The 26,202-nt window shown below is 41.4% G+C and overlaps 1 protein-coding gene across 1 annotated transcript in view; it reads right to left on the reverse strand.

Moving 5' to 3' along the window:
* Positions 1-13,586: 13,586 nt before the first annotated feature.
* SCN11A (sodium voltage-gated channel alpha subunit 11) overlaps positions 13,587-26,202 on the reverse strand; it is a 74,118-nt gene continuing 61,502 nt past the window's right edge. Inside the window, exons 24-26 of the mRNA XM_008154831.3 lie at positions 21,198-21,298; positions 17,830-18,100; positions 13,587-15,215 (exon numbers count right to left, since the gene is read on the reverse strand). Of these exons, the coding sequence (XP_008153053.1) occupies positions 14,179-15,215; positions 17,830-18,100; positions 21,198-21,298 (1,409 nt within the window). The 3' untranslated portion in view covers positions 13,587-14,178. The remainder of the gene's footprint in view (positions 15,216-17,829; positions 18,101-21,197; positions 21,299-26,202) is intronic.

Raw genomic sequence — 26,202 nt, forward strand, 5'->3', positions numbered from 1 at the left:
GCACCATTTTGTCCCTAAACCTGTCCTACCATCCTTCATGGACCTTGTTTAAATCACCTCCGAGCTCTGCGCATCAGTTTTCCTTTCTGTGTGATGCTGGACAAGGTGATTGTCTTGAAATGGTTTTGAGCTTTGTCATTCTTTAATGAGGGCGTTATTCATCCCCATTCTTCTGCCAAGGGCTGCTTCCCAAATGTCCAGGCAGCCACACCGTTGTTTGGGTATCACCTTTGTTTGACGTGTCTCCCCAGGGAGGTGGGCAGGTGCCTTGGCTTAGAATAGCAGCAGCCTCTCCCTTCAGACCTTAGTGCTCACATAGCGATCCCGAGCCTGGAGATTTCCATTAAAAAAACTCAAGAACCGGACTTAAAGAAAAAAGGTGTATTGAACGATAATTGACCTACTCTAAAACCACACATATTTAAAGTACTCAATTTGATAAATTTTTACATCTGCTATTCACTTGTTATAAAAAAAAAAAAAAAACTATCAGCACAATCGAAATGGTGAGTATATTCATCATCCCCAAAGGGTTTTTCTCACTCCCCCTTTCCTCTCTTTTAACCCTTTCCCCACCCCAGGTTACCACTGGTTTACTTCCTGTCGCTACACTTCAGTGTACCTTTTATAGGGTTTTATGTAAATGGAACCACACAGTAGGTACTTGTTTTTATTTTGTTCCTTTCATTTATCAGAAAGTTTTTGAAAAATCTTTCATATCATTGCATGTGTCAGTAGTTCATTCCTTCGCACGGAGTAGCATAGCATTAAGTGGATAACCACAATTTATTTGTTATTCACCTGTTAATGGACATTTGGGTTATTGGCAGTTTGGGCTGTTAAAAATAAAGCTGCTATTAATATGTGTGGACAAGTCTTTGTCTGGGCATATACTTTCCATTGGATAAATACTCAGGAGTGGAATGATTGGGTTGTGTTATAGGCGTATGTTTAACTTCATAAAAAGTAACTACACTAACCTGCAAAATATCTGCCCCAATTTTCCAATCAGCCATGTATGACTGGTCCAGTTGCTCCACATTCTCACCCACCTTGATACAGTTAGTCTTTTCTCTGTTTTTCCCCTCTTTTTCTTTCTCTTTTCTTTCCTTTTCTTTTATTTTCTTTCCTTTTGTTTTTTCTTTCCTTTCCTTTCCTTTTCATCATACTTAGGCATGTAGTGGTATCTCATTGAGGTTTTAATTTGCTTTTGTCTAATGACTAGTGATGCTGAACATCTTGTTGTGTACGTGTTTTCTGCCATCTATTCAAACCTTTTACTATTTCAATTTTTTATTAGATTGTGTTTCTTCTTGTTATTGAGCTGGAAGAACCCTTCGTATATTCTAAATAAAAGTCCTTTGTCTGATATATGTTTTGAAAATATTTTCTCCCAGTCTGTAGCTTCCTGTTCATTTTCTTAATAGTATCTTTTAAGAGCAAATGTTTTCATTTTGAAGTCCAAGAATACTATATCCAGTAAAACTGGGCTTTAGAAATGAGAAAGATAAAGACATGCCCAAATAAACAAAAGCTAAAGGAGTTTACCACCACCAGGACTGCCTTACAGAAAAAGCTAAAGGGAGTTCTTCAGGTTGAAATGGAAGGATGCTAAGTCCCAACATGAAAACATATGAAAATATAAAACTCACTGGTATATATAAAGTCAAACTCGGAATATTCTAACACTGGAATTGTGGTGTGTAAAAAAAATTTTATCTCTAGTATAAAAGTTAAAAGTCAATATTATTAAAAATAACTATAGCTATAATAATTTGTTAATGGGTGCACAATATAAAAAGACAAAGTGTGTCATCAATATCATAAAACACAGAGGGAGGAAAAGTGAAACTACAGCGTTTTATGCAATTGAAGGTAAGTTGTTATTAGTTTAAAATAGACTGTTATAACTATGTCGTATGTAAGCCCACAGAAAAAGACACCTCTAGTAGATACAGAAAATATATAAGGAAAGGAATTAAACCGTACCACAACTAAAAATAAACCACAAAGGAAGAAAGTAAGAGAGAAAGAAATGAACAAAGAAACTACACAAGAGTGAAAAAACGATCAGCAAAATGGCAATAATAAATCCTTACTTGCCAATAATTACTTAAGTGCAATTGGATTAGTTCATTAACTTCTCTAATCAAAAGACACAGAGTGGATTAAGAAAACATCAAAAGGTATGCTGCCTATAAGAGACTCACTTTCACTTTAAGGACACACACAGGCTGAAAGAGAAGGAGATATTCTATGCAAATAATACAAAATAGAACCGGCATGATTATACTTATATCAATAAAATAGACTCTCATCAAAATTGATCAAAGAGACAAAGAAGGTCACTATATAATGATAAAGTGGTCAATTCATTAGGAGGATATAAGGACTGTAAATACATATGCGCCCAACATTGGAGTACCTAAATATTTAAAGCAAATACTAACAACTGAAAGGAGAAATAAATAGCAGTATAATAACAGTAGGGGATTTTCATACTCCACTTTTAACACTGGATAGATCATCTAGACAGAAAATCAATAAGGAAACAGAGGACTTGCATAACTCTATAGTGCAAATAGGCCTAACAGACGTACACTGTATAAGGCACATTCTATCCAACAGCACCAGAATACACATTCTTCTCAAGTACACACTGAACATTCTCCAGGATATATTATATGTTAGGGGACAAAGCAAGTCTTAACAAATTTAAGAAGATTAAAATCATATGAAGTGTCTTTCAAACCATAATGGCATGAAACTGGGAGTCAATAATTGGGGGGAAATTAGAAAATTCACAGATAATGTGAGTTAGGAAATTAAACAATACATTCCAGAACAACCAGTGGGTCAGGTATGAAATCAAAATTTGACTTGAGACAAGCAAAAATGGAGGCAAAACCTACCAAAATATATGAGATACTGCAAAAGTAGTTCTAAAGGCAAAGTTTAGAGTAACAAATGCCTACATTAATAATAATAATAATAGATTCAAGTAAAAATACTAACTTTGCACTTCAAAGAACTAGAAAAAAGAATAAACTAAGCCCAAAGTTAGCAAAAGGAAGGAAATAAAGATTAGAGCAGAAATTAATGAACTAAAGACTAAAAAGGTAATAGAAAAAAAAAATAAACAAAACCAAGAGTTGGTTTTGTGAAAAGATAAACAAAATTAACAAACTGCTAGTTGGATTCACCAGGAAAAAAAAAGAGAGGACTCAGATGAACATAATAAAAATGAAAGAGGAGACACTACAAGTTATACCACAGAAATACAAACCATCCTAAGAGGCTACTGTGAACAATTATACGTCAATAAATGGGATAGCTTAGAAGAAATGGATAAATTCCTAGAAACATGCAACCTACCAAGAATGAATAATGAAGAAACAGAAAATCTAAACAGATAAATAATTAATAAGGAGATTAGACCAGTGATCAAAAACTTTCCAACAAAGAAAAGCCCAGAATCCTGTGAATTCTACCAAACATTTAAAAAAGAATTAATGCCAATCCTTCTCAAACTCTTCCATAAATTTGAAGAGGAGGAAACACTTCTAAACTTATTCTACGAAGCCAGCATTATTATGATACCAAAGCCAGACAAGGACACTTTAGGAAAACAAAATTACAGGCAAATATCTCTGATGAACATAGATGCAAATATCCTTAACAAAGTACTACCAAACCAAATTCAATAGCACATTAAAAGGATCATACACATTAAAAGGATCAAGTGGGATTTATCCTTGGGTTGCAAGGATGGTTCAACATATACAAGCCAATAAACTTGATACAGCACATTAACAAAATGAAGGATAAAAAGCATATCATCATCGCAATAGATGCAGAAAAAGCATTTGAAAAATTCAACATCCTTTCATGATAATAACTCTCAACAAATTAGGTATGGAAGGAATGTACCTCAAGAGAATAAAGGCCATATATGACAAGCCTACAGTTAACATCACACTCAATGGTAAAAAGCTGAAAGCTTTTTCTTTAAGATCAGAAACAAGACTAGGTTTCCCACTCTCATCACTTCTATTCAGCACAGTATTGGAAGGTCTACCCAGAGCAATTAGGAAAGAAAAAATAAATAAGAGTCATCCAAATCAGAAAGGAAGTTAAATCATCTCTGTTTGCAGATGACATAATCATACATATAGAAAATTCAAGAAACTATTAGAATTAACAAATGAATTCAGTAAAGTTGCAGGATACAAAATTAGCGTGGAAAAATCAGCTGTGTTTCCATACACTAACAACAAACTACCCAAAAAAGAAATTAAGAAAATTTCATTTATAATATAACAAACAATAAAATAGTTAGGAATAAATATAATGAAGGAGGTGAAAGAATTGTACACTGAAAAGCCTTAGACATTGATGAAATAAATAGAAGAAAACACAAATGAAAAAAAATATCCTCTGTTCTCAGGTGGGAAGAATTAATATTGTGAATGTCCACTCTACTCAAAGCAAGCTACAGATTCAAAATAACCATGAGAGGAATGGATCAGACTGTCGGTCCTCAGAGGGAAGGTAGGGGAGGGTGGGGGTAGGGGGGAGAGATCAACCAAAGGACTTGTGTGCATGCATATGAGCCTAACCAGCGGTTAAGGACAACAGGGGGGTAGGGACATGCGTGGGGAGGGGTGTGGGATGGGAATGGGGGGGGGTGAGGACAAATATGTGATACCTTAATCAATAAAGAAATTTAAAAAATAAATAAATAAATAACCTTGAAATCTGTATGAAACCACAAAAGACTCCAAATAACCAAAGCAATCTTGAGAAAGAAGAACAAAGCTGGAGGCATAACACTTCCCAATTTCAAGCTATATTACAAAATTATAATAATTAAAACAGTATGGTACTGGCATAAAAACAGTCACATAGACCAGTGGTCGGCAAACCGTGGCTTGCGAGCCACATGCTGCTCTTTGGCCCCTTGAGTGTGGCTTGGCGTTAGAGCCACTTCTTCAAAATAGACTCGCCCAGGCTGAAAACTGACTTCTGTGCATGGGCCATGAAGTTTCAATCGCACTGTATGTGCGCGCCCACACGTGGTATTCTGTGGAAGAGCCACACTCAAGGGGCCAAAGAGCTGCGGTTTGCCGACCACTGACATAGACCAATGGAAGGGAATCTAGAGTCCTGAAATAAACCCACACATGTTCAGTCAATTAATCTGATAAGGGTGCCAAGAATACACAATGGGGAAAGGGTAGTCACTTGAATAAATGGTTTTGGGAAAACTGAATATCCACTTGCAAAAGAATGACATTACACCCTTATCTCACACCATATCCAAAAAAACAAAAAAACAAAACAAAACAATAAAAACCTCACAATAGATTAAGGACTTAAACCTAAAACCAGAAACCATAAAACTCTTAAAAGAAAACAACATTGGCCTTGGCAATCATTTTTTTGGATATGACACCAAAACCAAAGGCAACAAAAGTAAAAATAAACAGATGGCACTACATCAAACTCAAAAGCTTCTGCAAAGAAAAAAAAAATCAACAAAAAGAAAAGGCAACATATAGAATGGGAGAACATATTTGCAAACTATATATCAGATAAGGGGTTAATATCCAAAAAATATAAAGAACTCCTACAATGCAATGGCAAAAATCCAAATAACCCAATTAAAAAATGGGCAAAGGACCTGAGGAGATATTTCCCCAAAGAAGACATACAAATGGCCCACAGGTCTATGAAAAAGTGCTCAATATCACTAATCATCAGGGAAATGCAAATGAAAACCACAATGAGGTAAATGCGACGTCAGTAGCATGACTATTACAAAAAACACAAGATACTAGTATAACAAAATGTTGATGAGGGAGCAAAGGGAATATTTGTACACTGTTGAATGGGAATGTAAATTAATGCAGCCATTATGAAAAACAGTATGGAGTTTCCTCAAAAAAAAAAAAAAAGTAGTACAACCATACAATCCAGCAAACCCACTACTGGATATAAATCTCAAAGAGATATCTGCTCTCTAGTGTTCACTGCAGCGTTGTTCACAATAGACAAGTTATGCAGACAACCTGAGTGTCTATCCATAAATGAACACTTAAAGAAAATGTAGCTGGCAGCTCGTAGGCAAATGTGGTGCTCGAACCTCCCACAACCACATCAAAATTACAACTAAATTACTGGAAAACCACCATTCAGAATGTCTGAAATCTAGCTAAACAGAAACCCAGTCATTAAGGATAAAGGAGCAGCCAAATGGAGACTGGTAGGAAGGGTAGAGACACATCCACGTGTGGACGATAAAAATTGAGAGGACTATCGCTGCTGCGGAGGCTCCCTGCTAAGGAGCCAGGGGTCCCAGCCTCACACCAGAACCCCAGCCCAGGTTCCAGTGCTGGGAAGAAAAGTCCCCATGACTTCTGGAAGTAAAAACCAGCTTGTGGGTGAGTGAAACGAAGAGCTGCTGGCATACTAGGCGTTCCTCTTAAGGGCCCACGCACGGACTTACTCCCACTCACTTGCTCTGAGTTCCAGCACTGGGACAGCGGCGCCAAAGGCCCAGGGACCCAGGGGAGAAACGGAATTGTCTGGCATCAGGGCGAGAGCTGGAGGGGCAGCGTTCTCCCAGACAGAAGTGCTGGCAGGGGCCGTTGTTGCTTTGCTGAGCCCTCCGCCTACAGAGCTGGCAGGCGGGCGCCAAACCTGAGTCTCCGTCGACCTGGCTAACACAGTCAGCCCCACTTGGGTGATTACCTGAGATCCCGCTCCACCCAATTTGCAGGCCCACCCAAGTGTTTCCAATTGCTTTTCCATACAGATGGTCTCTCGTGCCTCATGCTTTGGACTTCTCTAAAAGTCTCTCAAACAAGCAGCACCTGCCCTTGGCATACCTCGTACCTCTTGCTAAGTGGTCCCTCCAGAGCCAGTGTGCCCAGGGGTCAGCTTCAGACCATATCAGATCATAACCCATCCGCCTCCACAAGCTACACTCTCAAGGGGCAGACTTGGTAGGCACCAAAGCCCCACTGAAGCAAGTCCTGCTCCCGGGGTTGGCCCCAGCACAGCAGCTCCTCCAGTGTAGTAGCAGCTGATCCTTGTAGTTGATTGGCCTGGGGGTCAGTCCCTCCCAGTGATGTGCCAACAGCAACCAAGGCTCAACTACAACAGGAGGGTGCACACAGCCCACACAGGGGGTGCACGTGGAGTGCCCAGCTTGGGTGACCTGGGAAGCTGCGGGACTGAGCCCTGCAGGACACCAGCTGCATAAGGCCGCTCTACCAAGTCCAGGAGATGTAGCAGCTCTACTTAATACATAGAAACAAACACAGGGAAGCAGCCAAAATGCGGGGACAAAGAAACAGGCCCCCAATGAAAAAGCATGAGTAATCTCCAGAAAAAGAACTAAATTAAATTGAGACAGGCAAACTACCCGATACAGAGTTCTGTAAAACAATGGTTATAAGGATGCTCAAGGAACTTGGTGAGGACTTCAACGGCATAAAAAAAGGGACATGAAAACACCAGTAATGAACCATCGGAAAGAGAAACGAAGAAAACAATCCCATTTATTATTGCAACAACAACAACAAAATAAGATACCTAGGAATAAACTTAACCAAGGAGGTAAAAGACCTGTGCTTGGAAAACTATAGGACATTGAAAAAATGAATAGAGGAAGATACAAACAAGTGGAAGCATATACTGTATTCATGGATTGGAAGAATTAACATCATTAAAATGTCCATACTACCCAATGCAATGTATAGATTTAACACAATCCCCATGAAAATACGAAAGGCATATTCCACAGATCTAGAACAAATATTCCAAAAATTTATTTGGAACCAGAAAAGACCCTGAATAGCCACAGCAGTGTTATTTACAATAGTTAATATCTGGAAACAGCCCAAGTGCCCATCAGTAGATGAGTGGATAAAAAAGCTATGGTACATTTACACCGTGGAATACTACGCAGCTGTAAAAAAGGAAGGCTATCTTACCCTTTGAGACAACATGGATGGACCTGGAGAGTATTAGGCTAAGTAAAATAAGCCAGACAGAGAAAGACAAATATCACATGATCTCACTTATAGGTGGAATCTAATGAACAAAATAAACTGATGAACAAAATAGATCCAGAGACATGGAAACAGACTGACAAATCTCAGAGGGTAGAGGGGACGAGATTAACCAAAGAACTTATGTGCATACTAGAGGCCTGGTGCACGAGATTCGTGCACTTGGGGGTGTCCCTCAGCCCAGCCTGCGCCCTCTTGCAGTCCAGGAGCCATCAGTTGGACATCTTTAGTGCTGCTGTGGAGATGGGAGAGGCTCCCCCCACCGCCGCTGTGCTCACTAGCCATGAGCCCGGCCTGTGGCTGAGTGGAGCTCCCGCTGTGGGAGCGCACTGACCACCAGAGGGCAGCTCCTGCGTTGAGCATCTGCCCCCTGGTGGACAGTGTGCGTCATAGTGACCTGTCTTTCCGCCATTCGGTCGATTTGCATATTATCCCTATATTATATAGGATATGCATAGCCCATGGTCGCAGGCAATAGTGAAGTGAAGGCCTGGGGTGAAGTGGGAGCCAGGTGGAGAGGGCATTGGTGGGGGGTGGGAATGGGGATATCTGTAATACTCTCAACAATAAAAATCAATTAAAACAATTTTTTAAATGATAAAGAAAAAAATGTAGAGTATATATTATGTACAATGGAATATCTATGAAAAAGGAGATCCTGTCATTTGGGACAATATGGATAAACCTGAGGAACATTATGCTAAGTGAAATAAGCCAGACACACAGAGACAAATACTGAATGACCTCATGGATGTGTGGAATCGAAAGAAGTTGAAATCATGGAACCAGAGAGTAGAATGGCGGTTACCAGCAGCTAGGGGTTGGTGAGGGGAGGGGAAAAATGGGGAGATGTTGGTCAAAGGTTACAAACGTTCTGGGTGTCTAATGTGCAGTACAGTGACCCTGGTTCCGTGATCAGCAAACTGCGGCTCGCAAGCCACATGCAGCTCTTTGGCCCCTTGAGTGTGGCTCTTCCACAAAATACCATGGCCTGGGCAAGTCTATTTTGAAGAAATGGCGTTAGAAGAAGTTTAAGTTTAAACAATTTGGCTCTCAAAAGAAATTTCAATCGTTGTACTGTTAATATTTGGCTCTGTGACCAATGAGTTTGCCGACCACTGCCCTAGTTAATACTGTATTGTATACTAGAAATTTGCGAAGAGAGTAGAGCTTAAGTTTTCTCAGCATACCAAAGCCCAAACAAACTATGAGACACGGTGGATATGTGGACTGACATGATTGCAGTAATTATTTCACAATGTATATGGACAGCAAACCATTACATGGCACACCCTATACATATACAACTTTTCTTTGTCAATTATACCTCCATAAAGCTGGGGGAAAATAGAGTATGAGCCATCAGTGTGACTTGGCTCCAGAAGTGATTTTAAAATATGGAAAGAGCTTAGAGGATGGGAAGGAGGAGGGGCTTGAAGCTGCGCGGGCGCAGCAGACACAATGCTCTTAGTTAGACCGTGCTCATCCAGGGTGACTTGGTTTGGGGGACCGGTGGAGATGACGGGAAACTAAATCAGCACCCCCATGACACCTCTTGGGACCACCTGTGTCAGACTAGCATGTTTGATGTCTACATGAATGGAAGTAGAATTGTCTGAAAGGAGGGGTAGTCCCTCCAGCCCCCAGGGCACCAGGTGCCAGAGGAGAAGCATGCACCAGAGTTTGCCTGGAGAAGGAGGGAGAGGATGGTCAAAGAATAGAAGCTACGCCAAACTGTTAGGGAATTGAGTGCGTCGACAGAACAGATGTTAGATTTGGAGACAGAGCACAGCATGTCCCCATGCAGAGGATGTTTCCACAAAGTCAGAAGTTTGGGGAAATAAACGCATTACCTCCAGAGGAGAGGAAATGCGTGGCGAAGGGTTTGCAGAGATAACCAAGGAAAACTCTGGACCCTCTCTCCAACCTCAGCTGCCTGTGAGCAGTGGGGTGCAGTGGTGCACAGCTTGAGCGCCGAAGCCAGACGACTTGAGTTCGAGTCTTGTCAGGGCCATGGGTTGGCTGCGTGGCCTTGGACAAGCCTCCGGTTCCCACTCCATGCCTCAGTGTTCTCATCAGAACAGTGGAGATGAAAAATAGTTGGTCTTTCTTTAATGGAGCTGTTGTGGAGATGAAAGAAGGCAATGCCGGTAAAGTGGCTACCGAGCCCCGAGTAAGTGCTCAATAAATGTTAGCCCTTGCGTCCTCACGCCTCTTTGATTACTGCCTGTGCAGGGAGGGACAGGACTGCCCACTGAATGACCCTGGAGTGTCTACCTGGGTTGCCAGGCAACAAGCTATCTGGGACCAGTGGCTCCCCCTCCTTGAGCCAGAGGAGCTGTACAGGATTTCAGCTTCCTTAAGGTCAGCGGTGGCTGGTAGCTGACATTCCAGGACAGCTCCACTGGGGGGGTGGGAGGGGGGTGGGAGGGGGAGCAGCTGCCTCCTGAGCCGGGTTGTTTATGAGGCACGCTCCCACGCTGACTCAATAAGGAGGTAAAGGAAGAGAGGGGGAATTTTCCTGGAACATGACCATGCTGTGCCCAGGTTCCTTGCACGCTCCTTGGGGGGAAGGGATGAAAGGGGGGGACCCTGACCTCATCTTGTTGGCTGTGACTTTCTAGTGAAGCCCGCTCGGTGCCCACACTGCATGGTGTGGTGTTTACCTTCCCCTACCTCCCCACACCCGCCCCTAAACTGTCTCACTCCTCCTCATCTCTAGTCCCTGAGAGTGTGCCCCCCAGGCGAGCCCTCTGCCTCCTGCTAGGCCTGGCGATGCTTGCTCCTCCTTGATTTTATCTTCTGCTGGGGGCTTCTGGTGTCCTGTCCATGCCTTGTCCTCGGGTTCCAGGCCTGGTTGGACATTGTCATGTGGACCTGGCTTATTGACCATCTGTACGCCGTCAGCGGCTACAGACGTAAGCCGCGGGCCTTTTTTAATTAAATTCAAATTATCGTGGCCGTTAACTGGTGAGACCTTCAAAATGAATTAATTTTCTCTTAGCCATGAAAGTGAAGGTTCCCCCTGGACTCCGACCCCCAGGCCAGTCATTGGGCACAAGCATCCTAGTCACAGCAGTGCCCCTGCCGCCCTCCTCACTCAGGCCTCTTCCCCGCCAGGATCAGCGTTCTGGTCTCTCCTCTGCTCCGCCCTGGTACTCTGTCTGCCTGATTTTCCTCCCCCCCCCCCAACCACCGTCAGTGCCTCCCTGGTACCTCACTCTGTTGTAACTCCTCACCGGCTTTTCGGGCTCTCTGGCTAAGACTCAGCTGCTGCCGGTCCCCTGTCCACATTCAGCGGCTGCACTTCCTTCACTTTCTACACTCCTTCCACCCTGCACTGTCTCCTCCACTCCAGACACGCCCCCGAGCCCCTCCCCATCACCGTCCCCCACATCTACTCAGCTCATCTCGATGCCCCTCTCTTTGGGGCCCCCATGAGCCTGCCTCCGTTCACACTCTCAGAGCAGAGGCCTGTCCGTGGCTGATGGCACTGGTCATACTGCATTGTATCATCACCCCATGAACACTTGTCTAAGTCCCCCGTTAGCATGTGTGCACTTGAGGTTAAGGACCCTCGGTGAGGAGCAGTTTACACAAGGTGGTACCACGTGGCCCTCGGGCACGTCTGTTGATTGCATGAGCAGGGCTGATGTGGCTGGAGAAGAGCAGGCTCAGAGGAGAGGACTGGCTTCAGGGGCTGTAGGGGTTTGCAGGGAGGGCCCTGCAGGGCAGAGCTCAGCCCAGCCTCTCTGCCTCTGGGGGTATCCTGGGACCCCGCACAGGGAGAGCTACCTTTGGGGAGTATGCGCTGTCTAGCACCCATCCAGGTTTTGGATAACTCAGCATTTCCTGCCCCCCCTGCACGGGCTCTTTGACCGCCAGGCTCACACACAGATGCTGTGCGGCTCTCAGAAAAGACCATGGTCGGGCGTTTGCTGCCCTCTAGTGAACGGAGCATGGCTCAGCCTCTCGCAAAAGCCAAGCAGACTCTGTGCTCTCCCCAGGAGCTGGCTCCAGGAATCCAGCCCTGGCCAAAGGCAACCATCTGGGGGTGAACATGTGTCTGTGGGAAGGGCCAACACTTCTGCACAGAACAGATCATATCTAAGCCCCTAAATTGCTATCTGAATGGCCAAGACCGTACCTTCCCAGATCCTCCCCTACCTCCACCCAGGAGGTATCCCTGCTGGAGCAACGGCCAGCCATTTCTTTCAGATAACTTGGTAGGGATCTGTAAGACCCCCAGAGTTCGTAATCCGAGGCAGCTTTTATGGAATACATAGGCCATCCCCAATGCTGCAGGCAGAACTGGCCACAACATTAGAATGGTGATTTCCACGCCCCGTGGCCCTTCATGAGGGCCCTGTGGCCGCGCTTCTGGGACACCCCTCCCCCTTCCCAGCACGGCACAAAGGCTCAGGCTCCAGGCGAGTGACCACACACTCACCGGCTTATTGTGAGGGTCAAATGAGATTACTCATGACAAATGCTTAGCCAGTGCCTGGTGCACAGCAACCACTAAATAAAAATTAAATATTGACAATGATTAGATAATGCTATTATTAGTTTTGCCAACGCTCCAGAACACAAGGCTGCCTACAAAACTCAGGAAACCCAGGCCCTGGACAGGAATACACTGTGTCACAGTTAGATCTTGCACATGTTGAAAATGATCGCCCTTCAGTGCGCCACAGTGTCCGGCACTGGCCTTCCCTCCATGGGACAGTCAGAGGCTCAACCCTCAGACCCCAGGCTGCTGGTAGAAACATCAGCTTCTCCAGGCTGGGTGAGGTACAGGGCTCCAGGGCTGTTTCTGCAGGGTTTCCCTCACACTTAGATGATCACAATGTAGGTTCTTTGCCCCCAGTCCAGTCTCTGGGGGCTGCCAGCATAATGTCTTGTTTGGCCTCAGGGTGTCTCCAGTTTTTAGGGAGGTCCTGAGCTAGCCCTGGGGCCAGGCCCTCTTGATAGGCCTGGGGTGTTCTCTGGGCTGCTTTTCAAGCAGACATCCAGCCAGAACTAAGTGTAGGGTCCATCAGGTGGGTAAGGTCACCAGCTAACCACTATGTCCCATGGCGCCTGCACCCCAGGGTCCAGGTGCTGCTGAGAGGGTGCTGTCTCCACTGAAGGAGCCCACTGCATATTTGCTACCAAAGTCACATGAGCCTTTCTCATTGGTTCCAGCCAGCGGTGTGCTGGAGCCAGCTCGAGCCGGCCTGTGAGACCGGATGCTGGACACTTCTTCCCAACGCCATCTGCAGAAGCAGGTCAGTAGCTTGGAATCAGCCAGGATGGAGGTATTCGCCACAGAGATCAGCAAATACTACAAATCCTGGCTTTTCTTTTTCCTGAAGAGCCAACTGTTACACCTTATCAGTATACCACTTGCTTTTCCACCTTTAATTCCAAGCAAAGCACCACATTTAAACCACTGCTTACACAACCACCAAACAATAGGCTTTTTAGTGTACTTTCTGAATAAAATGCAAAATGGAAAGCCTCATTTGTTTGTTTATTTATCCAAATATATATAACAGAGATTGTAGCTGGTGAAAATATGGTGGGTAATTGACAAGTCAAGATCATGCTTTTGAGTTTGAAATGAACTCCAACTATCTAATGTTGGTAAAAGTATGTGCAGTGAGCTATTTTTTTATTGGCAGGTTTTGAACTTTTACTGCTTAGCATGCAAAAGAGCTCTACGTGATAAGCCACATACTTGCATTGGGGAAAACATTAAACAAAGATATTAGATAATGTACCTCAAAACCTATGGAAAAATGATTAAAAATTTTAATGTTTTTTGTTTCTTTCTTATTCTTTTGTTTTGACATAATTCGCGCTGTGTTTCAATCCTAACATTAGTGTGTCCTCTACAGGCCTGTCTAGTTAAGACAGTAGCAGTGGTTACAGTCAGGCAGCCTCATCTTACAGCACTGTAGAAACCATTTGAAGTGAACCCTGAAATAGCACTTCTTTTATCCAAGAAAATGGAATAACTAGTTCAATTGAGTCCACTGTTTGTTCACACACTGGGCTGTGGGTCCCCGGTGCTCAGAGGCTGTGAGGCTGTAAGGTAGGCGTGGCAGTGAGGGGCTCAGTCACAGTGGACCTTGCCCTCGGCCACCCCGGAGCTGGACAAGTCTCCATTGCAGAGTGTCTGGAGCGGTGAACGCGGCCTGTCTTCCAAGGCACACTTGTTCGTCTTCACCATCACTACGTACTTTCGAAAGGCCTTTTGGATGACAGCAGCACATCGCTCCTCTTCCGTCCTCTTGGTGGTGGTGACTATGGGTTCGTACAACTTCTTCAGAGGGTTGGCTTCCATGAACTTCTCCTCCATCATCGTCTTCATGCCGTCCAGGCCAGTGGAGTCGCCGAGTACCCTCGTGGTGAAAGCGAAGAGAATGTCCAGGCAGTGGAGGCGATCTCCGCTTACCATGGGCAAGTCCATGACTAGGAATTGAAATTTATTTGGCTTTGCCACACGCAGAGGCTCGGGAAGGGCATCAGCAAAGTCAGAAAGGGCAGAATATTTGATAAACTGTGTGGCTTCTGGGTCAAACTTTTCCCAGACTTCGTAGAACATTTCAAAGTCATCTTCACCCAAAGGGTCCTCACTTTCTTCAGTGGCTGTATTGAAGTTTTCTAAAATCACAGCAATGTACATGTTGACAACAATGAGAAAGGAGATGATGATGTAACTGACAAAGTAGACTATGGCTATGGTACGGAGGTGACAGTTCTCTCCGTTGGTTTTACATGAATCTTCCGATTTCAACATGGGGTTGAGGAGGGTGTCCCAACCTGCTGAGGTGGTTATTTGGAAGAGACAGAGCAAGCTGCCTGCAAAAGTTTGGAAGTTAAATATGTCATCAATCCCAGAGTCTTGCGTCACTTTACAGAAAGAGTTCATACCAAAAATGGCATAAATAAACATAACCAGAAAGAGTAGAAGACCGATGTTGAACAGGGAGGGAAGGGACATCATCAGAGCGAAAAGGAGGGTCCTGATTCCTCGTGCCGCCCGGACAAGCCGCAGGATCCTGCCGATCCGAGCCAAGCGGACAATTCTGAAGAGTGTGGGAGGGAAAGGAATGTGATCCTGGTGTTCTAAGGCAGAAATCATTGTGCCTGAGGAAGAGGAGAAGAGCCCGTCAATTTCTAGCAGGCCTCCGGTTTTAGACCAGACTGTCTCTCCTGCCTTGGAATCTTAGTGGGACTGACTTTTATCAATACCTTTTAATTTATGCACAAAATTAAGAATTTTCTTTACCCATATAAGGGGAAATATCTATCCGTACCTTAACTTGGAAAACAATTTCCAAGGGCCATACAGTTTTAGGTGGGACCTAAAGACCCAAGGAAAGAAAAGAAAATGTAGCTTATGAAAGGCTATTTTGTGAGTTTATCTCATGAACTTGAAATACATTATCTATGTTGGGCATTTAAAGTCATTCGTGGGGTAATAATATAATAGTTTTCCACGTTTATTGGATGTATAGAGTGGAAAATAGATGAACTAAACTTGGAGTCTTTTAGATTAGAGTGCAAAGAGAAATGTCTGCTAATGAAGGTTGGCTTGAGGCTGAGTTTCAGTGGAAATTGTGGAAAACCTAACCTCAAAGTTCCATAAAGTAACAGGTTCCTATTTGTACAGAGGAATTTGAACACAACTTGTCAGGAGATGGTAGTGTTAGGATGCTCATCTGTGGGCTAAAGCTGCCATGGATCTCTCATATATTTGTTAATATGTTAATTCTAAGGACTCCTGAGTCCAAATTCAAAAAATTTCAGGGACTAAATTAGAGATACTTTCTCTGTTGTGGTAGACACCTCAGAAATGGTATCTCAAGCAGAGGTTTCTGAAAACTGCCTAATAATTGGCCTAAAATGTCACTCTCTTCTCTCATTGCCTACTCTGTGGGCGAGTGAGACAAAGATTGAAAACAACTCACATTTTGGCCCCGATATTATAGAATGGTTGGAATGTGTAGACATGGCCTTGCTCTGGTGGTCCTCTAAGGTCCTTCAGGGTGATGGGCAGCCAAAACTATCTGCCATCGCCTAATGACTAACAAGAACTAATTGATGACATATTTCACTGACTGCCCAATTGTGCCAAGAAGTTTAATTCACATGTTAGTTGGGCAGTCAACCCTGGTGAGATGTAGAATTCATTAGGTACCAATTTAGCAACCACTGGAGGAGGTCCATCCTTTACGGCCCTCCCCCTCCAGGAATAGTTCTTTTAAGTAATCAAGTCCACAGTAATCTGTCCCATCTCTGAGATCAATCGTCTGTGTACCATGTACTTTGGTGTTCAATTAATTTCCCTGTTTCTGACTCTTTAAGGTGAGTAGGTCTTAAAAACTGGATTGTTAACTCCTAAAGAGAGACTCACTGTGGCTCAGTCTCCTTGTATATTTCTCTAAAAGCTTAGGAAAGAGCTTGAGAAAGTGTAGCGGCTAAGAGTTGAATGGCAGACCTACTGGCAAAGGAATAAAAAAATGCTGCCTTTGGTGAGCAGGATTTGGCTCAATGTGCATATTTGCTCAACCACTGGAGCAAAATGTTATCCAGTGCTATGCAGTTTAACTGCAATTGCCTAATATTTAAGGGACAGAAGTCAGAAATGTTTCTACAAACTGTACGATGCCTGGCACCGCCTGGAAGGAGTTCAATGGAGAGTGGAGTGGATGAGCTGCTCTCTGCATAGTGGAGAAAGGGCTCTGTAAGCTACAAGAGGGCTGCCCCAGAATCATCCAACCACCACTTTCTAACACAGTTGCCTCTGTCAATTTCACCAGAATTTATGATTGGAATTGACTAATAAAAATTAAGGATCTATTTAACTGTAAGCACATGGATCTATTGGTGAACTTTATCTACATGGCTTAGAAGCCAGAATAGCCTATGAACTTGCCCTCTGAAAAACGACATTGCTGCAGTGATAGGAACCAAAATATTTTTATCCAAAATATCTGTTTAATGCATCCTTTCTGAAATAGCACAAAAGCTTCCACCTGTGAAATCAGTTGTTATTACTTCCACTGCTTTTTGAACTATAAGAAAGGCCCCCGGGCAATTTTACACAATTATAAAAAGTCAAATTACTGATTTAGTTAAAAGCAGACTTCAAAAACTCAGAGTAAACTCGATGGTTAAGCATGAATAATAAAGGTATATGGCCAATAACCCTCCCCCCACCCCATTCTTCTTTCATAAATCTTATAGTTAATTCTGCCTACGGTTAGGGAAAATATACTGATTATAAAGTGAGCCTAGCTGGTGAATGGGGTCCAAGCAGTAGAGATAAGCATAGTTCATGGATTTTGAACTAAAGAAAAATATGGAAACTAAATGCCAAATCCTTAAAATTATAAAATGTTCATTAGGGCTTATAGTTTCACAGGGAAGATAGAACTCTGACTCAGTTACCAAGATTAACCATGTAACCCCACAGAGACTTTTAAGTCACTTTAATTTTGCCTATCTCCATTGACTAAATGACCCACATTATTATTTAATTCTATACTCCAATTGGGTAGACAGTCGAGGGAACGGAAATTACTCTATCACCTAGCAACTTCCCAGTAAAGAATGGCATTAGCACACCTGTGTTTTCAGAAATCACACTAAGCCTCATTTGTTACTTTATGGATAGTTTGGACATACTTCCAAATAATAATACAAATTTACTCCTGGCTCTCAGATTAACACCCCTCGGGCTGCTGATTTTACTTACTAACAATAGAAACGACCACGATCAAACAATCAAACAAATTCCAGCCATTGGTGAAGTAGTATTGCCTCAAAGCAAAGATTTTGATGAGACACTCAATTGTGAAAATGACCACAAAGGCCAGGTTGAGACGCTCAAGGATGGAACTCATGGATTTAGACTGGCCATATGACTCAGCCATCATGCAAACCATGTTGAGGAGAATGAAGATGATGATGAAGACATCAAAGAGCTGGTTTGTGACCAGGTCAAATACGAGACCCTGGCATTTGTTCTGAGAGAGAAAAAGAAAGGAATCACAGATCACTTTGAGTTGTAAGGATGAAATAACCAATAAAAAAGGCATATACAACAGAATGTATTCTCTCTTACAATTAAAGCAGCTTCTTGGAAAATGCACAAACTCTTTTTAAAGAGCAAAAAAATTCTTTATAATATTTTCATTTCTTTAAATTAAATTAAATAATTGTTTTTTAAGCTTTAGGCTTATAGCTTTAATTTTATCTTAAAACAAAAAAGTATAACTAAATAAAATTCTTAGTAACAACATAATTTTGATGTGATGGAGGATGTTTTGCAAAAACAAAACAGCTCATGTTGGATTTAATAATAAAAAGATAAACTTTGGTCTCTATGTTTCATCTGTTTCTATATTTTGATTTCAATACTGTTAATGCAGAGAATACCCACTCACATAATTATGTTGGACAAAATGGAATTATCATCTCCAAGGCTCCACTTGTCCGTTCAGAATAATCAAATCTTACATTTAACCAAAACTACATTCAAGCAGTTCTTAGACGCCAAGTTTCTAATTTTTGTTCCACCTGCGGATAAGGGTAGGTAAATAGGATTCTGATCCAATGATTACTAAACAAGGAAACGGAAAAGTTGGGTACTTGATGTTATTACCAATAGTGAACTTGTATACTGGTTTGTACATAGATGGCCTAGACGCTGCATCTGTGACATTGCAACTTCTGTCCGGCTGTGTGATGCATTGCTAGCTCCATATCCTTCATGAAATAGACTGGTAAATATGGGGAAACATACTGTGTCTCATGAGTAGAGTTAATTCCAAATCTGGGACCAACTGGTGTTGAGTCAGTGGTTGTATAGCACAGACATGTAAGTAAAAATTATCTGTGTCTTTTGTGTTGGCTCAAGTTCAGATAAAAATTTCAAAGTGAAATTAGTGCTAATAGGTGAGATTGGTATTGAAAAGCTAGATTTAGGGAAGTTGACACCTACTGTTGACAGATTTAATCTCCCCAAATATAATTTCATCATTAACTCCTTGGTCAAAAATTCTTCATTATATAAACTCTAGACACTTAGCCCTGCCATTCACAGACACTTTTAGTGCAACACAAATACTTAATCCTAGTGGGATGGGCTGTGTGCATGTGCCCTAAAACATTCTTTCATTCAAAAACATATACACAAAGTTAAAAATGGAACTCCCATTTGACCCAGTGATCCCACTTCTAGGACTATATTCCAAGAAACCAGAAACACCAATCAGAAAGGATATATGCACCCCTATGTTCATAGCAGCACAATTTACAATAGCTAAGATTTGGAAACAGCCTAAGTGCCCATCAGCAGATGAGGGGATTAAAAAACTGTGGTACACCTACACAATGGAACACTATGCCGCTATAAAAAAGAAGGAACTTTTATCATTTGCAACAGCATGGATGGAACTGGAGAGCATTCTGCTAAGCGAAATAAGCCAGTTGGAGAAAGATAATTATCACATGATCTTACTCATATGTGGGATATAATTATCAACATAATTTGATGAAAAAGAATGGATCCAGAGACAAATGGCAGGTGCGGGGGGTGGGGAGGGGCATTAGAGAGCAACCGAAGGACTTACATGCATGCATATTACCATAACCAATGGACACAGACACTAGAGCGGTGAGGGGTTGCCCAGGGTGGGAATGGCTGGGGGGGGGGGGGGGGGGGGTCAATTGGGGGAAAAGGAGACATATGTAAAACTTTAGACAATTAAATACATACATACATACATACATACATACATACATAAAAACACATGATCTGAAAAGCAAAAACAAACAAATAAACAACAACAAACATATATAGAGGACACATTTGATGCCAGGCTCTATTCTGCACGCTGGGAACAGCAGTAAATTTAACACACTTTGGGGTCTATGTTCAAATGAAAATCTCAAAATCCTCCATACACTTCAGTTCTCAAGCCCTTCTTCCATTCTGCTGCCCCCACTGACCCTCCCCACCTTGAAAGTCTTCAAACTCACTTGTCAGAGCTACCAACGGTGCTTGTTGTATTACTTTATAATTGAATGCTCTCAAATCCCAGCCCTTCAATTAGACTGTGAGCACTGAGCAGCCCTTTCATACCAGTTACAGCAGGATCAGCAAACTACGCCCATAGACCAAATCTGGCCCACCGCCTGTTTTTATATAACCTGGGAGCTCAGAATGGACTTTATGTTTTTAAATGTTTGAGAAAAACCTCAAAAGAAGAATAACGTTTTGACATATGAAACATATATGAAACCCAAACGTCAGTGTCTCTACATCCAGGTGTACTGGAATACAGTCATGCACGTATGTTCTGTGTCATCTGTGGCTGCTTTTCTGGCACAATGGCAGAGAGAGCAGTAGCAGCCGAGACCATAAGGCCTGCAAAGCCGAAAATATTTACTGCCTGACCTTTTACAGGAAATGTTTGCCAGTGCCTGACACAGAAAGTTTATCATAAACATTTGTGAAGTGGAAGTGAGTATGCATGGCCTCAACTTCACAGCTGAAAAAGTTGACAAAATGTATTATAAATACATTTTAAACTGATCGAGATGAAATTAAAATGGTCTGCTAACAGACACAGACAACAGTGTGGTGACAGCCAGAGGGAAAGGGGGGTGGTGAGGTGGAGGTGGGCACAGGCGGTGAGGAGATGGAGACGGAAGGAGGCTTTGCTTGGGGGGATGGGTGCATGATGCAGTGTGCAGATGATGTTTTGTTGAGTTGTACACTCAAAGCCTGGGTGGTTTTGTGAACCAATGTTACCCCAATAAATTCAATGAAAAAAAAAAAAAGTCTGCTCACTTCTCGTCATTGCAATGAGTATATACTAAGCACCTGTTGTGTGCTCACTAAAAAGCAAGTTAAAGTTGTTACCCAGACTCTTACTATTGAATATGAGTGTCTAATTTTCCTAAGGACTTGAAACATACACCTGTGCATCTGGGTTTTTATTGTTCTTGGAAAAAGTCTGTAAATTTTAAAAAGTAAAGAAGAGCAGCAGTGTTGACATCTGAGTTCCTCATAACCACGTAATGAGCTATGTATTTAGAATCAATTACTTCTCTTACCAGAGGCCTTGGAATGGGCTTTTGAGGTTTTTTGGATCCTAACTTTTTCATTGCATTATAGTATTTCTTCTGTTCTTCTGTCATAAAAATGTCTTGGCCACCTAAGTATATGAAGAAGAGGAGAGTTAATATTATTAACAGTTTTAGGAACAGGTTCTGAATTGTCAGAAATAAAGTTATATTCCACTTCTGTCATTAATTCCTAAAATTTCAATGGGAAGCAAAAGAGGCTGGACTCTAGGGGAGGGCTGAAAGGAAACCAGGTTTAAATTAAGGAATAGGGGAGAAATTTTACTTTTATCAAGTATATATCATTTTTTAGAATATAAACAAAGATAACAAATTATTTGCAAACATCTACAGAACCTTTACAAAACTGGAAATATTTCAGGTTGCATAAATCAAACAACAGTGCAACAAAAATATAAATGAGTGACACAATTTAAACAAAAAATCCCACTCAGTGGCAATTAAAATTCTCTTAAATGAATGAATATATAACTCACTACTAATAAAATTTCACAGAATCTGTCCAGAGCCATTTTCAGAAATAAAAATTAGACAGCTTTAAGGGTTTTCACTACTGAGCAAGAAAGAATAGAAAAATGAACTAGATTTTTCATTTCTGAAAGTTTTAGGGGACTTTAAGTAAAATATCTAGACATCCTGGATAAAACAGAAGAGAATTCCTTTAAATTGTATAGCTGAACAATCCAATTTTCCTTACCAAAGTAAGGAAAATCTCTAGGGCCTAAAAATCAAGAGAGATTTTGTAAAAAATAAGACAGAGCAGTAAATTAGTTCTAAAGCCACAGTTGGTCTAGGAGCATTTTCTAATCTCTGTAAAATCTAGAATCTTGGGCTTTAAAAACCTTAAGGGGTCCTGGGAGAAAAGGCAGTGGGCTTCTGCTGAAGTCCTGTGTGAATCTGAACTTTCCAAGTGCTGCCAATGAAAAGGTGAAGATGGAAGATGACAGAATTTGTTGGCAATGAAAGACAAGTAGGAAGCTGTCTCAGTGTGCACTGTGGGTAAAAACCCAATCTTCCCTGATAATTTGTGAACCCAGGCCTGCCTTGAGGTGGGTATGGGATTTGAATTTACACCACCAGTATGGACCAAAAATATACAGCCCTAGGACAGCCTTTTCAAAGACTGGGGAAACTAGCACTGGGAAAATAGATATCTGCATGCAAAAGAATAAAGGTGAATCCTTACCTGACACCATATATAAAAATTAACTCAAAATGGATCAAAGACATAAATATAAAATCTAAAACAGCAAAACTCTAAGAAGAAAATAAGACAAAAGCTTCATCACATTGGATTTGGCAATAATTTCTTTAGTATGACACCAAAGGCAGAAGAAAAAATAAACTTCATAAAAATTTAGTGCATTATCAAAGGACACTTAGGTTGTTTCCATGTCTTAGCCAGCATGAATAATGCTGCAATGAACAAAGATACATATATCTTTGTGAATAAATGTTTTCAAATTTTTTGGGTAGATACCCAGAAGAGGGATTGCTGGGTCATATGGTGCTCTATTCTTAATTTTTTGAGGAACCTCCATGCTGTTTTCTATAGTGCTGTACCAATTTACATTCCTTTGATGGATGATTGGATAAAGATGTTATACATATATACAATGGAATACTACTCAGCCATACAAAAAGATGAAATACTGCCATTTCCAACAACATGGATGGATCTTGAGAATATCATGCTAAGTGAAATAAGTCAGATGGAAAAAGTCAAGAACCATATGACTTCACTCACATCTATATATCTATATATCTATATATCTATATATCTATATATCTATATATCTATATATCTATATATCTATATATCTATATATCTATATATCTATATCTATATATCTATATATCTATACATCTATACATCTATATCTATATCTATATCTATATCTATCTATAGCTATATATATATATATACATACATACATATATACATACATACATATATATATGTATATATCTATATGTATGTATATATGTATATATAAAGAGCCAGGGTCTGTAATGACCGAAGACTCGACCGAACACCGGAAGTCAGCACTGACTGCCACACTGCGGGTGCCTCAGCGACCCAGCACTGACTGCCGAGAGGGCTGTGATCAGACCCGGACAGAGGCCGGGAGAGAGAATCAGGCTCTGATCGCAGCCCCCGTGAAATCAGTGCTGGGTCGGCGTGGCGGAAGTCAGTCCTGCAGTCAGTGAACATAGAGTCAATTAATATCTCTTTGAGAGGAGTTGGGAACATAAAGTACAGTGTAGAGCAACTACTTATATTATTTCACATAAAACTCTTTTCAACTAAGATATTTTCCTTCATTTAAAATGTATTTTTATTGCTCAAAGTATTACAGATATCCCTTTGTTTTTGGGTTTTTTTTCCCATTGATCTCCTCCACCCTGCACCCACCCCTTCCAGGCCTTCAACAGACTATTGTCTGTGTCCATGGGCTATTCCTATCTAATACATAAAAATCTAGAAAGATTTAGAGAGGATAAAATAAAAGATATGCCAGGTAAACATTGAACAGAAGAGCTGAAGTTGCTGTATGAATACTGGATATAGGCTTAAAGCCTAAATACAACTCATGAGATAAAGTTAGTCATTGTAACATAACAAAAGGTTCCTTTCACTAAAGAGATAAGATGGTTCCCAATACTTATACACATAATAGAACAGTGTGGGGGTTCAGAATGAGCCTCACCAAGATGTGTCTCAGCAGATTTTTGAGCTAAGGGCAATGTTAGCTTAGGCTCAAGTGAAAATTCTGCCCCTTTTTTTAACTACCTTAAAAAAATTAATTAGAGGCCTTGCCCATAATAAGACATTATCCTATATAATAAAAGGCTAATATGCAAATCAATCAAAAAGCAGAATGATCGGTTGCTATGACACACACCGACCACCAGGGGGAAGATGCTCAATGCAAGAGCTGCCCCCTGGTGGTCAGTGTGCTCCCACAGGGAGAGCTCCACTCAGCCAGAAGCTGGGCTCATGGCTGGCTAGCATAGCAGCAGTGGTGGGAGCCTCTCCTGCCTCTGCTCCTATAGGGAACAAGCCTAAGCCATCAGTCAGACATCCCCTGAGGGCTCCCAGACTGGAGAGGGTTCAGTCCGGGCTGAGGGACACCCCCCCCTCCAAGTGCACAAATTTCGTGCACTGTGCCTCTAGTGTAAATATAAAACAGAAAGCAACAAATGAACAAATAAGACAAATAAACAAACAAAATGAACTCAAGAACATAATGCTAAATGAAATAAGCCAGTCACGAAAAGACAAATACTGTAAGATTTCACTTATATGAGATACTCAGAGTAGTCAAAGTCATAGAGACAGAAAGTATTAGGGTGGCTGCCAGGGGCTGGGGAAAGAAGAATGGGAGTTATTGTTTGATGGATACAGAGTTTCAGTTTTACAAGATGAAAAGAGTTGTTAAGATAGACAGTGATGATGAATGTATTTAATACCACTGAACTGTCTGATAAAAATGGTTAAGATGGTAAATTTTGTGCTATGTGTATTGTACCAAAGTAAAAATAAAATAAAAATAGAGCCCTAGAAATTAATCAGGTTGTTTCAGGATGCCTGGCAGACACAAGTGTCTTCAGTAATCATATGCATCATGATAGTATTAACACTGTTTTTCTGAGCCTGTCCTAAGTGTGTGTCATGGGATAAAGAAAATAAGTAAGTATGGAAAATGGTACTGCTATCATCTCCTGTGCCCATGAGAACCAGGTTTCTCAGTGTAGAGGAGAGGAGATACAGATGTATCGGTTAAATGAAAACCTCCTGAATTTGAATGATCAGTATTCATATTTCCACATATATCTCCCAGGAGTCCTAAATGTGAAGTAGCTCTGTCCACTGAAAAAGCCTCGAAACAATGACAATGAGCATTCCAAACTGCGGTCTTGGAACACCACGTCACACAACAAACCCAGCACTCCTTAGAGAACTGCTGATTCCAGATCTGGGACAGGAAGGGTCTGACTAGGCCGGGCACATCTCATTATTCCAGAGAGCAAGGGAGCTGTCCAATGGGAGGCCCTTATTTGAATCCTGATTTGAAAAGAAACTAACTTTAATACACATGAATTAATCAATGAAAGAACAAATAAGTATTTTAAGAAAATGAAAGACGGGAGGAAATTTGAACATGGACTGGGTATTTGACAAATTTAAAGAATTCATATTCATCTTTTTAGGTGAGATAACTGATTTGTGGTTATGCTTAAAAAGAGCTATGTTCTCAAAATCTGTGGATGAAATGATAGGATGTGTCTGATTAGTTCTACAAAAAAAAAAACCAAAAAAAAAACAAACCTGGTGGCAGGTTTGGGTGAGGCCAGATAGCATAAGGATGTGCTTAAATCAATAAATATTGTGATGGGTGATAGGTAGTTTGGGTTCATTTTAGTATACTCTTGTGCGTTGTTTGAAATTTTCTGTAATACAAGTAAAACAAAACAAAATTGCTATAGACTAATCAGAATAGTGATTTCAAATGTAAGCTGAAACCTAAAATCATAAGGCCTGACACCCAAATTGCAGGTATTGATTGCAATCAAGCTGCATATTGCAGAGGTGACTCCATATAGCACACTCCCGAGTAACAGCAGTGACTAATAGTTGCATAAGGGTAGTGACTGGCTCTCCCTGCAGATACTAGGAGGGCTCATCAGTATCAAGGTATATTCTAGATGGGTTAAAAGAGTTCAACAGAAAAATAAAAATGAGCCCCCCAAAACTGGGAAACCCAAAGTGAATAATATTTAGTTACCTGTTTTCAGAATTCAGAAATGCAAAAGAAGAAGTCAAAAAGGTCAAGATTGGGAGTTTGACTCCATGAATATGCTAAATGTCTGTAAGTCAAAAAGGTCACTACAAAAATACAAGAAGCAAGTCACAAAGTGGACTCACTATATAAAAATATAAGAAAAAGATGACAATCTCAATTTTAAAAAG

Source organism: Eptesicus fuscus, chromosome 18 (assembly GCF_027574615.1).
Source record: "Eptesicus fuscus isolate TK198812 chromosome 18, DD_ASM_mEF_20220401, whole genome shotgun sequence".
NCBI lineage: Eukaryota > Metazoa > Chordata > Mammalia > Chiroptera > Vespertilionidae > Eptesicus > Eptesicus fuscus.